The 14936-nt window shown below is 33.1% G+C and overlaps 1 protein-coding gene across 1 annotated transcript in view; it reads left to right on the top strand.

Annotated features, from left to right (window-relative positions):
- Positions 1-14936, top strand: part of LOC146529479 (potassium channel subfamily K member 6-like) — a 52088-nt gene that overhangs the window by 6179 nt on the left and 30973 nt on the right. The window contains exons 2-3 of the mRNA XM_085201970.1: positions 10304-10408; positions 13930-14034. Coding sequence (XP_085058096.1) covers positions 10309-10408; positions 13930-14034 — 205 coding nt within the window. The 5' untranslated portion in view covers positions 10304-10308. The remainder of the gene's footprint in view (positions 1-10303; positions 10409-13929; positions 14035-14936) is intronic.

Genomic DNA, 14936 nt, shown 5'->3' with positions numbered 1-14936 from the left:
CTAGAATAGATGAGTTAAAATATTGCATTCGAATATTTTTTACAGATTTCAATACCAATATATGTGAAAAACATTTGATATTATTGTGTAAAATAATAGACGCTTATTATATTCATTTTTTTAATGTATGAAACGAATACAGTCAATGGCTGTTGACTTTTATTAGTACGATTCACTGATTAATTACTGCTTTTGTTAGAGATACGACGGGGAATGCTATTATAACATCATACTGAATGAGTTAGGAGATCGTTGTGGCGCAGCAGCACAGCGTCTGACTGTAAACGTTGTGTCACGGTTATGGGTTCGATTCCCACTCGGGAGATTAAGTTATTTTCACTACCTCCCTCTGATAACAAAACGGAGTATAGAGGCGAAGGAAGATGGAGTACGGAGTTGTCAATTGTTGCCGATTGTCGAGATATTGCAATATGTAAATTTACAACCCTGCTTGAAGTCAGAGTCAGTCTTAAGAAACAGTACAATAAATAAGTGCATGTACATAAGAAATATTAAATTATGTATATTTACTTATTGTACTCTTGCTTTAAGTTTTATTAAACTATACTAGATATAAAATTTGTACCTTCTTCACAAATGGTACTTACGAGGAGAGCTTTTAGCAAACTCACCAGACAAGGGTACCCAGCTTAATAAAGAATTTAGTTAATTTGCTCAATATTCTATTTATTGCTTATCGATTTTCTACCAAAATACCCATCACGTTCCACGTACAGAATAATAGACCAATGCCGTATTTATAGCTTCATAAAGCCCTTCAATTTCAATAGATAGGTTTAGTAATAGAATTTTAATTAATCAAAATAAATAGTAAATTAATATTGTTTGCTCCTAGTGGTATTATTACAGTTAATTTGTTTGTTCTTCTTTTATTATATATTTTAATAAGATGCATTTATTTTCGAGTAATGCTATCATGGTGCAGTGGTACAGCGTGTTACAGTAAACACGACGATATGGGTATAGAAGCGACTTGATTTCTACTCGTAGCAGCGTAAGCAGAAGAAACCTGGAAACCTAGTGTAAATATACTTCCGTTCCCCACCTCCGCCGAATTCTTAAGGCATTGCATGATGAGTGGAGGAACTCGTCGCTGCGCTTTGCCTTGTTATCAGAGCGAGAAAATAAAAATATTAAATATTCCTTCCCCTCGAGTGGGAATCGAATCCATAACCGTCGCGTTTACAGTCACAAGCCCCTCTGCTACGGTTCTAACATAAAACTATGACATACTATTTACCATATCCATATACCTTATATGTATACAAAATAAACAAAACTACTTTTTCTATATCTATATTTGTACTTGTACAAAAAGTATAAATACAAGTTAAAAATGGTTCCACATGACGAAGGTTTCAGTGACTAATGGAGCATTAATTACATGAAAGTCGATATTTTAATAGGCTGAACTTGCGCCTATTTTGGTCTTGCTAAATTTGTACATTTTCGGTTTATTATTAAAATTCGTCACTAAACTAAATGTAACTAAATATATGCATGCGAAACCAACACAAAAGTTTTTTTTTAACGAACCCAAGATCCTGAGATTATTAGTATAGAAAGAAAGAGAAAATTTAGATACAATTTTTTTATAAGAACATTATATAACAATATCTAAGCTTATAATATAATTGATAATCTTAGAAACATCTACAAGTTCGCATTTTGTGGCTGCCCCTATGTTAGACTAATAACCGCACTATATTTACATTATCCCACTATAATTTTAGTTTTACTTTAGTTCATTGAATGTATAAGCTTATAATATTGGAGTTAATACACCGTGGCCGTGGGTGTAGCAATTCTGACGTTATTAGAGCAAATATTTAAAGTAAAGTTTGCGTACGTTGAAGATTTGTAGTGTTACCTATTATATACCATCTTTCTAATAAAGGACGGCTTAAAGCGTACTGCCATAGATGGCTATGAACTAAGTTAATGCTGATGGCAATTAAATACTTTTGAGGGTTCCGTACTTCAAAGGAAAAACGTTTACCCATAGGATCACGTTGTTATTTGTTTGTCCGACTGTCAGTACCATTTATCTGGAGTTTGCTTGGAGGTATCAAACCGAAAAAGTGATGTTAAATATTCTAGACGACGCAGTCTCTAGGTACACAGATAAAATCAAACTTCGAAGTTAACATAATTAAAAGATAAGATACTTTCTGCCGAATTCTAGAGGTATTGCGTGTTGCGTCGCGGAACACAATGCCGGGCTTTTGCCTTGGTGGCAGAGCGAACGAATGAAAATATTAAGAAATAATTCATTCCCTCGAGTGGGAATCGAACCCATAACCGTCGCGTTACAATTACACCCCTGCTCCACGACGGCCATTATATATTTAATATTATTTTTATATATTTTACATTATTTCTAAATATATGACGTAGGTACTTATAAATGTGAAGAAAAGTGCTGTCTTTGCTCGACGCTACATTATAAGAGCTCTTCAGTGTCGAGCCAAAGATTTTCTGTTAGTTGAAAGCGCACAAGTACCTAGTTATTTAAAGAAGTTTTACATTTTTACTTTAAAATGGAAAATCGGAATATGATTGGAAGATCCCCCACTTATAGAAAAATATGTAAGTTATTATTTTAAATATATTACAAAACTTCACTGATCAGATGAAGCTGATTAAAAGCTGGTAGAAATGATTTTGTATGAGTTGTACTCGTCCATTGAAGGTTTCGTACTAATTGCATTATTATAGATGGAATGGTAAGTTAATTTTTAAATATTAGGTGTGGGGGCACACATATCTACGAATTTTGTATGAAGGTAATGATAAATACAAGTATGCAATGGTTTTAGGGTTCCGTATTTCAAAAGAACAAGAAAGAACTCTTTATAAGATATTTAAAAAAATCGTCGTGACGGACAGACGAAAATCAGAGCTGTCTACTAAAAGCGAGCCAAGCTGGTAGAGTTGCTAAATCAAATAATATAAACTATTAGAGTATGTCACTTGGAAGAGATTATAGGACACATTAAAACTGAGGAATTCCTGGTCTCCTGGCTTACACCCAGTAAAATAAAATGCAGAAGATAAATAAATAATACATATAAAAATATATATGCATAATATAACTTACGGAACTTATGATAGCTGCGCAAATAGCAATATTAGAATAGAGATTGCAGTGCGGCGGCAATCGATGCCCTACATACTTGTAGACTGTAGTTGGAGACTTCCGACTACCGGAGTCCGGAACACCGAGCACGTGTCTACATCCGGTTATAAGGTGCTGAATGCTTGTCATTACCAGTATTAATGTTTGGCTTATGCTTGACGGTGGTCACCGGTTCAAATTTAGTGAGAAATACGTTGTGATATAGAACGACCATTCGTAAGGTTTCAAAATGAGGTATTGCTTTCAGAGCGGAGTGTTTTATCAATAGTCTTTACTGTTCTTATAAAATTTAAAATAATGTAAGAACATTGTTAAACTTATGTAATTATGTTAAAATTACTACTGTCTGAATGTATGTTTTAAGATTAAGCTGGCGTTTGGCTGCTAAATGTTTAGAAAAACATACATGGCATACATTTAGTAATACAACTTTTTAACTTAATTAGAGGTTATAGAGGAACAGATGAACATACATACCGGTCAAAATCATAATCCTCCTTTTGCCTTCACCTTAGACGGGTAAAAAATGGTTATTATCATATAAAATATGCGATAACGTTATTTAAATCCAAATGATATTTGAGATAGGACTATAATACATTTATAGAAAAGTCGATTATCATTGAAGCTTCATGAATAAATAGATTATAAGATCCGCTTATACGTTCCGCCTCCGAGCTTAGTCCGACATGAAACTTTGTTAGTCCCACATTTATTACTTTATAACTATTTTAAACATCAAACAGTGTTATAATTATATTCTTAACTAGCGATCAGCTCGCGGTTTCGCTCGCTTTGACTGCAAAATTTTTATTAAATATTTTCTCATCTGAACCACGTTCGTGATCTAATAACGTTTTCATTTTAAGGGAAGTTTGTCAAATTACAAAAATTAAAAAGTGGATTTAAATCGGTTAAGCAGTTTCTGAGATTAGCGTGCACAAACGCACAGACAATCACTGCTTCTATCACTTTTATTAATGCTGGGGGCATACAAACAACGAAGACTTTCAGTTTTATTATAATTACTTATGTATAGATTATTATTAGCTTCTATAATAGAATGTTTGAAGTTAAAAATAGGTTTCTTTTATTGTTGTTTACAATTTCAACGAAAAGGGAGTATTTGTTTAAGGGTATGGTCGTGGTCGTGATTCAGTGAGACCGCATCTGATTGTAAACATGATGTTTGTAGATTCAATCTCTGCTCCATCTTCACGTGGATTATTTTCATTTCCTCTTTGGGAAAGCAAAGTGAGTTTCGCGTGGTTTATTGAAAACGTAGTGTCTTACAAAATACAGCCTACACGTGTACGCACCCGTATATTGTATTATAATGATAGGTACAGTTAAGGAGATTAAAAATATGGTTGAAAAATAATTAGGGAAATGTGTTTGGATTTTATTTTTCCTCAACTATTATTATATCTATAAATAAAATTTATAAAAGTATAAAATTTGAACTTAGCGGGACAAGAATCCGTGACACTTGGTTCATGGTCTCTTCGCAAATTAAACCATACGATCTTAACTTGCTACGTCGAAATTCTTATACGATATTTACGACTTCTTTTTCTTAATAAAATAATTTCTGTAGAGAGAAAACATTTTAAAAAAATGTTAAAATACCCAGTAATAATGTTTTCGTTCAAAACAAAGCTTTTAACTAAAACTTATCGAATAATAATACATACATATGTACATTAAAGTAAACAACCCTTTTGTAAACAACAAAGTAATTAAAAGATTTTAACATTAACAAACACGCGATGCTTTCATTATCTACAATAGTTAGTTGCTAATTTGCTTATTAACTGGACTTAATGTATGGACGCTTTATTTTGATTTATGCCTATTCTTAAAGAGTTTGTTTTTCCAACCCGTAATGCCTCGAAACATGGAGGAAAATGGAGAGCGGAATGACATGACACTAGAGCCTGTATTTATAAATCACTCTCTACTCTGGGAGCGATCTTGAGATGCCTTTTTCATTTATTAGATTATATATTTTAATGAAAACGTCGACTTAAGATTGCTCTCAAGATTGATCTTAGAGTTGAGAGCGGTATAAAAATACGGACCTAGTTTCAGCCCGTTCCGTCCCGTGCTTAGTCTGCTATATGCGGAATACACTGTAAAATTAAAAAAAAAAATTACTCACGACGTCCATATAATACAATAAAACAATTTGTAGGCGTTTGTCAATATTTTTAATTGGAAAGCGCCCTTGAATAGCACGTGACCAATCAATGCAATTGAAATTGGAAATAGCCGTAAAAGTGATTACTTTTGCCTGCGTCAGTGCTGTGTGTACAAAAAAACGTACCTACATGTTTTCTACTAAAATACTTGTAAAAAGTTTGAAATGGTATTTTTCTATAAAATTAGGTATTTTTAATTTCCACTTAGATTTTTTCCTTTAATTGTATTGTATGTAAGTTCACACTTCGTGCCAAATTTCATAACTGTAGGTTCATGGGAACTACCCGATAGGTTTTGACTGACTGTACACCTCGATATCTTATATTAATTTCAATTTAATACCTCCACGGGAGATGAATGGTCTTGACAGACAGACAGACAGACGGGCAACAAAGTCCAACCAAAGTGATAAGGGTTCAGTTTTTACCTTTTGAGGTACAAATCCCTAAAAACTAAGTTTAGACTTTTAGAATGGCGTTGGTATTTTTTTATTCTAAAATTACACCTTTTTTTATATATTCTTTTTATAATTTTTGTACATTGATAAACTTGCAATATGTAGACTGTATGTCTTCGCCACCATTCAGCATTCCATTAAAAAAATAACGCCCTATCTACATATCTACAAGAATAGTAATCAATTTAAAACCCAGTAAAAGCCTAGAGCGACGGAGCTCATATAAAAGCTCATTATGGCTAATGAAAATCGCTCGGAATATCAGATGAGATAAAAAAAGAAAGTTAATTAAACCTCAACACTATACCTCACCACGTGTACGTAAAAAGGTTTCTGGTTCATAGCGTGGCGTTAGGTTTCGCTTACTTCGAAAATTTACTGGTTGTGAGTTCGTTCCCCATTCAAGGAAATGAAATATTTATTTAAATTTATAATTTTATCTCTTCAGAATTTCTTTAAGAAGACCCTCAGGTACTCAGGTACTCAAGTACCTGAGCCACTCAACAAGCAATGCCTCCAGAATTCTGCGGAAAGTGGGGAACGGAGTGTCTTAACACTAGTTTTCCTGCCTACCATTCTGTGGGCAGGATACAGCGTGAAGCTGATTTAATTTTTAATTTAATTTTTATGAAATGAAATGAACAATTTAATACGGAACGGTCTCTAGCTCCCAGTTAAACGAGGGAGACGCGTAAAATTGGAAGAGTAAATGATTCTGAAACTTGTCTTATATCTATAACTAGCTTTATCTATAGGCCTTCTAGTTGTATCCCGTATATTGCAGGAAAAGCAGAGAAATTTAGTGTTAAGATATTCTATTCCTCATTTTTAGCTCAATTATCGAGACATTGTGGTTTGAGTGGTGGAACTTAACGTCGCATCTTGTCTTGTTACAGAGAGTACCTAAATGAAAATAATTTATTTCTCCGAGTGGAAATCGAATCCACAACTTAAGTAATACTAGTGCCATAAAGTAATACTATACATCACTAAATCATAATATTTTCTTTAACATATTATTCTTATGGACAACCGACATAGCTATTTGTACATGTGGAAGTTTTACAAAAGGCATGTATGTATGTATATAGAATTTTGTACAATGTTAAGAGTTAATGGACTTTTCTCAGAAAATCGTAATACTGTAATGGAAGATGGTAGTAGCTCTTTCATTATATCTATAGGTGTTTGTTACAACTGGGTCTAGATGGCGAATATCCTCGAGATCGAAATGGTTTCGTGTTGAGTAGTGGAACTCAACGCCGCGCCTTGCACTGGTAACAAAACAAATCTTTTTACCAGAGAGTTGAAATAAACAATTTTGTGTAAGTCGAACCCATAACCGTCGCTCTTACAGCCATACGCTGAGCAACTGCACCACGAACGGCCGAAAAATATTTTATATTCATTACCCGTAATGCATCAAACCCATATTCATTTTAATTTGCATTTATGCAGAAATATAAGATACTTATCATTTTATCATTCGTTTTTAGCAACATATTTCCAATATTCAAATTGAAAACGATTGACATTTTCAATTTGCGTAGGTATATCAATCAATTTTTAAAGTAGAAGTAGTTAATAACTTCGTGTTAAAAGTCGTATAGTTCCACAAGGGAGGGACGGGGCAGACACGGGACAGGTCCAGGGGGCGTACTTAATAATAGGTTTCCTCTACCTACCCGACATAGGTATGCGGGATACAGCGTAAAGCTATAATAAAATATATATAAAAGGACTTGTCCTCACTGGCTGAGGTAAGACGCACGCACAGCCGTAACCGCTGTGCGTAGAAACGTGAAATTTGGACAGATGTTTACTTTCGTAATCTGGACATCCACTAAGAAGGGATTTGAAACCTTACTTCTTGTTTATCATGCCCTTATTCAAAGTCTCATCAGCTACTGCATCTGTGTATGGGGGGGTACAAGTAAAAAGTCGTTACTTCCCTTAGAACGTGCCCAAAGAGCCATACTAAAAGTCATGCTTGGAAAGCCCAGACGTTACAGTACCGACCTAGTTTATAGCAATAGCTCAGTCTTAACAGTTAGACAACTTTTCATAAAATCAGTTGTACTGCGGAAGCATAGGAGCACTCCTTTCAAGACCATCTGTAAGCGCAATAAGCCAAAGGTTTGTGATATCGAACGTTGCAAAACCAAGCTAGCTCGTTCTCACTTCTACGTCCTAAGCAGTTGCTTATACAATGATGTTAATAAAATTATCAACATTTACCCTTTGTCTTCGTCAAAATGTAAAGCAGTTATGAATACCTGGCTGCAGAGGTTGTCCTACTTGGATACGGAGAATCTTCTTCGTACCTAACTTACATTCATGACTCGTACATACATATACGCACATAAACACACACACGCACACACACAAACACACACACACACACATTTGACACGTGGTAATAATATAGAATCTAATTGTTTTTCTTTTCTTCTTTTTCAATAATTAATTTAAAACTTTTGTTATATCGCTTTATTTTTGCTTATGTCGACATAATAATATGTACCTAATTGATGAGTATTCTCACTTTTGTCATCGAAATAGTGTCTTAGGGGCAAAGATGCTGGCAGCTGTGACACAGTTTACACTAGTACGGCTGCCATCGCTCACCTCTACTAAATTGTTGTCTTGTTTTTTCCATATTCTAACGAAATTAGAGTGTATATGTAACATTTAATTACTGAATAAAGCATTTATTATTTATTATTATTATTATTATTTTAAAAAATTATTACCCTAAAGGGGTGAAATAGGGGTTGTAAGTTTGTATGGAAAAAAATTTTAATCGGCACCGATTTATATAAAATTTTAAATTTAGATTTTTAAAAGTATTTAATTGAATACGTGTTTCATAGTTTTCTAGAATTCTCCCGCTAAGGGTGCAAATAAGGGGTTGAAAGTTTGTATCGATTTTTTTTAATCGGCACCTATTTTTATAAAATTTGAAATTCAGACTCTTAAAAGTATTTAATTAAACACATGTTTCATGGTTTTCTAGAATTCAACCCCTAAATAAGCTAGCGAAGCTGCGCGCGTCCACTAGTAAATATATAAACATCCATTCATTGAACCTACAACCACTGTGTCCAGTCAATCGAGTCAATTGAGCCATGATAGCATTTAGCAAATAAAAATTCAATAAAAATCCCCTTTCCCAGGTACTCAGGGCTCGAAGTCTAAAGGAGCTTGTTGGTTGATGCCGCGTTTAATAACTTTGCGGATAATTGAGTGAGCGTCCGGCAAATTGCTCCTCTACTCTCGGCTCTCAAATAAATTGAATTTCAATAAAATGTTATCCGTGTGGACTATGTTAATCCTTCCTGTATAATTGATTTAACCTGTTAACTGTACCTGTACTGGTGATATACAGCATGTTCTTTTCTCCGATCCCCACTGTCCAGTAACCATCATGAAGGAACTCAACGCCGTGCTTTGTCGTGTTACCAGAGTAAAATAGAAATAATTCATTCCCCCGAATGGGAATCGAACCAACATCTGGTTGGTGTTTATCGACGCGCTACAACGCGACAAACTCAGTATGTTCATTTTCTACAATTAAAAAAATTATTTAAGTTGACTTTTTGGAATTGTATATTGTATTGAAATATGAAATATTTGTACAGTAGCCTTTTTTTATAACAATGGGAGTTTGCATACAAAATGTATGGCCTAACCAGCTGAAAGCTTGCCTGTAGCAATTATAATATATGAAGTAAATATTGTAATAATTTGAACATACAGCAATGTATTTCTAAAATATAAAATTAATTATCACACAAATTTGATTTAAAATATCCTTTTCCTTTGAAATATTTTTATTCTTTAACTAGCGTAGACGTTCACTGGCGTAACAGAACACCGCATCCTATCTACCAGAGCAAAGAATTGAAAGCGATTTATTCTTCATATTGGAGATTAAATCAAAAACCATCTCGCTTTCAGTAAGATACTGTTCCACTGCACCACGATGACCTTTTATAATATTGTGAGCATATAAGATTAAACCTTATAACGCCGGTTCCTAGTTTTTAATCCTCGCCCGGACGTAGTTATTTTATTATGAAAATCCAAGCCTTAATATGCAAACAATGAGCTTGGAAAAGCACGTAAAGCAATTGATCTTGTTTATCCACCGACTTCCCTTTAAGAATTTGTTATATTTTAAATTGTCACGTTCAACGGATTATAAACGTTAAAATGTCTATCCAAGTGTGTTTAAAATTTTAATAATAACGTTCAATAAAGTTTGAGGTTCCCGATATATTGTGTTATTTTTAAGTCATTACAAATTAAAAATAAAATACTCAAAAAGAACAAAAAGCGCATTCAATTCAATACGAATAGTAAAATTGTGCAGTGCGTGGAAAACGAAGTGTCTTGACACTAACTTCCCTTTGCCTACTGTATATGAGGGATACTACATGAAACTTGGGGAAATTATATTAATATTTTCCATTTTGTTTCAGAAACAATGAGACTGGTAATGCCTGGATGCGTCGGCGATGTGCGCAACATGCCGTTCGTACGTCTGCTGCTGCTTATCACCGCTATGGGTTTATATTTGAGTATGGGTAAGTTCACTTTAATTTCGACTTAAATCCTCAAAAAAAAAATTTTTTTTGGAAAATAGTCGTAGGGAAAATATAGTATCTCATTTATGTCTTCCACACACAACGTGACGTTAGGAAACTTATTAGTGTTCAACTGGTACGTTCGAGACGCCAAAAACAAACCGCATATTAGAACAGTAAATATAGTGAATTCGATTCTCCATTCAAGCAAAAGCATTAAATATTTGAGTGAACAGCATTCTGTCTATAAGAAGCACTAAGTTTTGCTATATAAAAACAATAAACAAATATATAAGAAAATAAAAAGTAATTTAAAAAAACAAAAACCCTGAGTGCATAAAACTGAGAAGAAAAACACAAGCCCAATAGCTTATTAGGATTAACGGTCGGGACCTATATACCTATATTTACCTCCATACCTATATTATAAATTCGAAAGTAACTCTGTCTGTCTGTCTGTCTGTCCTTTACGCAATCAGGGCCAAACCGCTAATTTAATTGTGATAAAATACTCATATAGAGATACTTGAGGGTCCCGGGATGAACATAGGATACTTTTTTTTTCTCATATTTGTAATATTTTCGATATATACCAAAATATTAAAATAATTAATTTGACAAGCAATTTATTCCGCCATGTTAATAACAATCGTCGCTACGCGTTGCTAAGCAACGGCTTGCAAAGTTTGCTGTTTTAAGAAAACGTCACCCAAAGTGAGTTTGCTTAATGCATATATGACGCGCGCCGATATAGATTTGTATACATTAACAAAAATTAGATGATTTCTATAATTTGATATTCATCCTTATGAAAATAAATATAATAGTCACTTTTAACATTTCATCTTGATGGAAATTATAGTTTACTGTATAACATTCTAATAAATAATTAAGATGTCACTGATTCCAAATGACCTAGCCTACGAGTGGTATAGTATGACCGACGCGAACGGGCAGACTTTGATGATTTTGTAAATTTTTATATATTTTCGAATTATTATTATTTTTTATGTAATTATTTGCTGCTTATAATTAATTTATCTCAGTTCGGTTATCCATACCGATGTTATACACTTAAAATATCGTAATTTTAATCATTTGAGATTTTATTTAATATTGTTCGCAAAAATGAATAATTATTTAATATACAAAAATGTTTACTACGCGCGCACGGCAAACTTTAGGTACTTTTTCTAATATTAAGAATTTCCTTTAGTTACTTTTACTTCTTTTGTTTGTTCATTTCGGTTACTCAGATATTTTTTCAATAATAAATCTCCACTTATTATTTTTTTTTAACTTATTTTAATTATTTAGGCTTATATTTTCGCGGGCGTAGCCGCGTCCGGGCCCACTAGTTGCTATATAAAGCTAAAAAAACTTGAAAAATAATTATTATAAACATAATTTAAAAAATAAATACCCTCACAAGTCACGTAAAGCGTACGTTACTCAAATAAAATGTTATGTAAATTAAATTTCGCGAACCACCGTCTGTTATAACTTTTAACTAGCGGTTAGCAGGGTTAACTTTTCAGTCTCCATGCCGTATAATTGTACCTACGTTATATATTTAGGCTAAAAGATTATGAAACAACATTTAATGGCTTTTTGGAACTTTGTTAAAGTTTTAGTTTTGTCAACTTTCATTATACATTTATAACTACATATATATCTATTTGAATTTAGTCTGTGCCTTTCTAACTTATTGCTTTGTGTAAAATGAATATTAATAGTGGGATGGCTAGAGGTATTCGCAGCAATGTCGAATGGATTTTACAGAATTTGAAGGTCTGGAAGAACCTTTCCAAAGGTTATTTCTGAAGTTTGATATTACTATTACGCTCTCTTTTTCATTGAAATCCATTTTTTTAAACAATGAAATACTTTTTTACTTCACACCAATCCAGGACATATCAGGGCAGGATAAAGTGATCTACTATTAAGACACTTTGTTACCCACACACTGCCCAATTTGATCATTGCTCCAATGGAAATCGAATCCTCAACAGTAACGTTTACAGACATGCTGTGCTACTGCACCACGACGGTCTCTCTTCAGAGAGTTAGTCAGTGAGATTATCTCCTTTTCATTCAATAATATTTTCAACATAACATGTTTTGATATACTTATAATAATTATAACTAAAAAGCTAAAGATCATAAATATATTTATGATAAGTGTTATCACTTCTATACTTAAAATGTTCTCAGTTAAATATGACAAACAAGCTACTTAAATAATCGTAAATCTCCTTATGATGCACGTCCTTATAATATTAACTAATCACTCACCTTTGACACACGATGTATAACATGGAACGGATTGATTAAGAAAAGTTTACTACTTAATACATCAGCTTCACGCTGTATCCCGCACACAGCAGGTTAGACAAAGGGAACCTAGTAATAAGTGTATTGCGTGTTGAGTGGCGGGACTCAATTCTGGAATCTTGCTTCAGTGCCAAAGCGAAGAAATGAAAAAAATAATAAATAATATTTCATTCCCTTGAGTGGGGAACGAACTCACAACCGTCGCGTTACAGTCAGGCACACCTAGGCCACGATGGCTCCTTTTATAAAGTTTCTTACATAATACATTAAGTGTCTTTCTAATTTTTTATTTTACTTACCTTTTCGTCATACTAAAAAATCCATAGAAGTTTTTATAGGCGGAGTTATAAATAATACTTAATACTAATATAATAAAGCGGAAGAGTTTGTTTGTTTGTTTGTTTGTTTGTTTGTTTGTTTGGACGCTAAGATCTCTGGATCTACTGGTCCGATTTACTTTGTTTTTGTTTTGTATGAAATCTGCATTCTTCAGAAGTGCCATAGGGTATATAATATTACATTACACATATATACTAATAAATTAAAATACTTTCTAATTTGACATGCAATTTATTCTGCCATGTTAATAACCGTCGTCGCTACGCGACCGCGTTCGTTACCGCGTCATTTTGATATTCATCCTTATGAAAATAAATATAATAGCCACTTTTAGCATTTCATCTAGATTGAAATTATATTTCTATAGAAATTATATTCTTATATTTTAAACAGGCGTAGCCGCGTCCGGGTCCGGGTATTGTAGATATTATGAATGATTGCTTTATTAAAACAACAGACGTACAGACGTACTTACACACTTACATTTTTCTGTATTTGGTACATTAATATTTAAAAAACTTAATTGATATGTTGGAATATTTAAAGTGAACTTATTTTTTTAATGTTACGCACATTTTTATAGGGCCCTAAATCAGTGACTCATTGGAAGGACAACTGGTGGTAAACGCGGTGATTGTTGGTTCTATTTCCACTTGGGGGAATGAACTATTTACTTTTCCTCGGTCTGGTACCACGACAAAGTTTTGTTGGGTCCCACCACATATGACTCAACAAACAACAAACAAAATGTCTCGAAAATTGGGAGGAAAGTGGGGAGTGGAGCGTCTTAACACTAAGTTGCCTCGGCCTAAGTTACGTTATTTCTAATATTATGCATTTTGTTATAGGGGCGTCAGTGTTCCAAGCCTTAGAGGGTCCATTGGAACGAGAAACTGAAAGACAGCTGGGGGAGATTAAGACGGATTTTCTAAAATATCATCCTTGCGTCACAGGTTAGTGGAAAAAAAGCATGGTTTGTTTTTTCTTATGCTTATCTTTCCCCATCTTTCCCCATTTTTATTGGTAACTTAACCGAGCTGATCTCCATCTTGTGTATGTTTGTCGGGGTATAGATGAGTGCAAATGTTTTATAATACATATTTTAAAGTATTTATAGCTTAGAATAATTTTACCTTGTATGGTAAGTATTTTTTCTTAATATTTATATTTTAAAAAATATGTCTAAAAGTCATTTAGGTATAAAATAAATGTAAATAAAAATCGATGATTTAAACATATACGAGAAAAATCTTATTTTCCATTCCTCTTTGAATGCCTAAAATGTAATTCTGTTATTGGTTTTGTAAGTAAAGTAATAAATAAGTAGGTAAATTGTATAGGTTGTCTAGAGGTACAAACATTAAAGCGCTGACATTTTTTTTAATATGAATAGTGTTTTTAATAATTTAGTAAAAAAAGTACCGGTAAAAATGACACCAAATTCTATATGGTTTCTTCCTGGACCCTATAGTTATATACCATTGTGTAAACTAAATCAAAAGAACTATAATATTTTTGCCTAAATTTATAAAATTGATAAGTACAAACATATAATTTACTTGAAGTCACGTGATCAAATAAAGTGGTATTATTACAATTTACTGTTTTCTACCTATCTAAGTATAACAAACAATGTATCGCTATCAGCCACGCGACACACGCTTGCAAAGAGTAAATATTTACGCAAACCGTATATATGAGCATAGTGTTGTTAAAAAATAATAATTAAATTTAATAATTTATCTAAAAATTATGAAGAATGAATGAATGAAGATGAAGGAATCATGAAGAAAAATAATGAAGGTATAGTATGAAGAAAAACATATTTTCCAGGGAGAGCCTGGCCCCCGGTGGT

This window comes from Heliconius melpomene, chromosome 18 (assembly GCF_056956725.1).
Source record: "Heliconius melpomene rosina isolate 202511_hmr_F chromosome 18, ASM5695672v1, whole genome shotgun sequence".
In the NCBI taxonomy this organism is placed as follows: domain Eukaryota; kingdom Metazoa; phylum Arthropoda; class Insecta; order Lepidoptera; family Nymphalidae; genus Heliconius; species Heliconius melpomene.
Note: the sequence above shows the minus strand (reverse complement) of the source record. Positions and strands in the feature narration are given on the sequence as shown.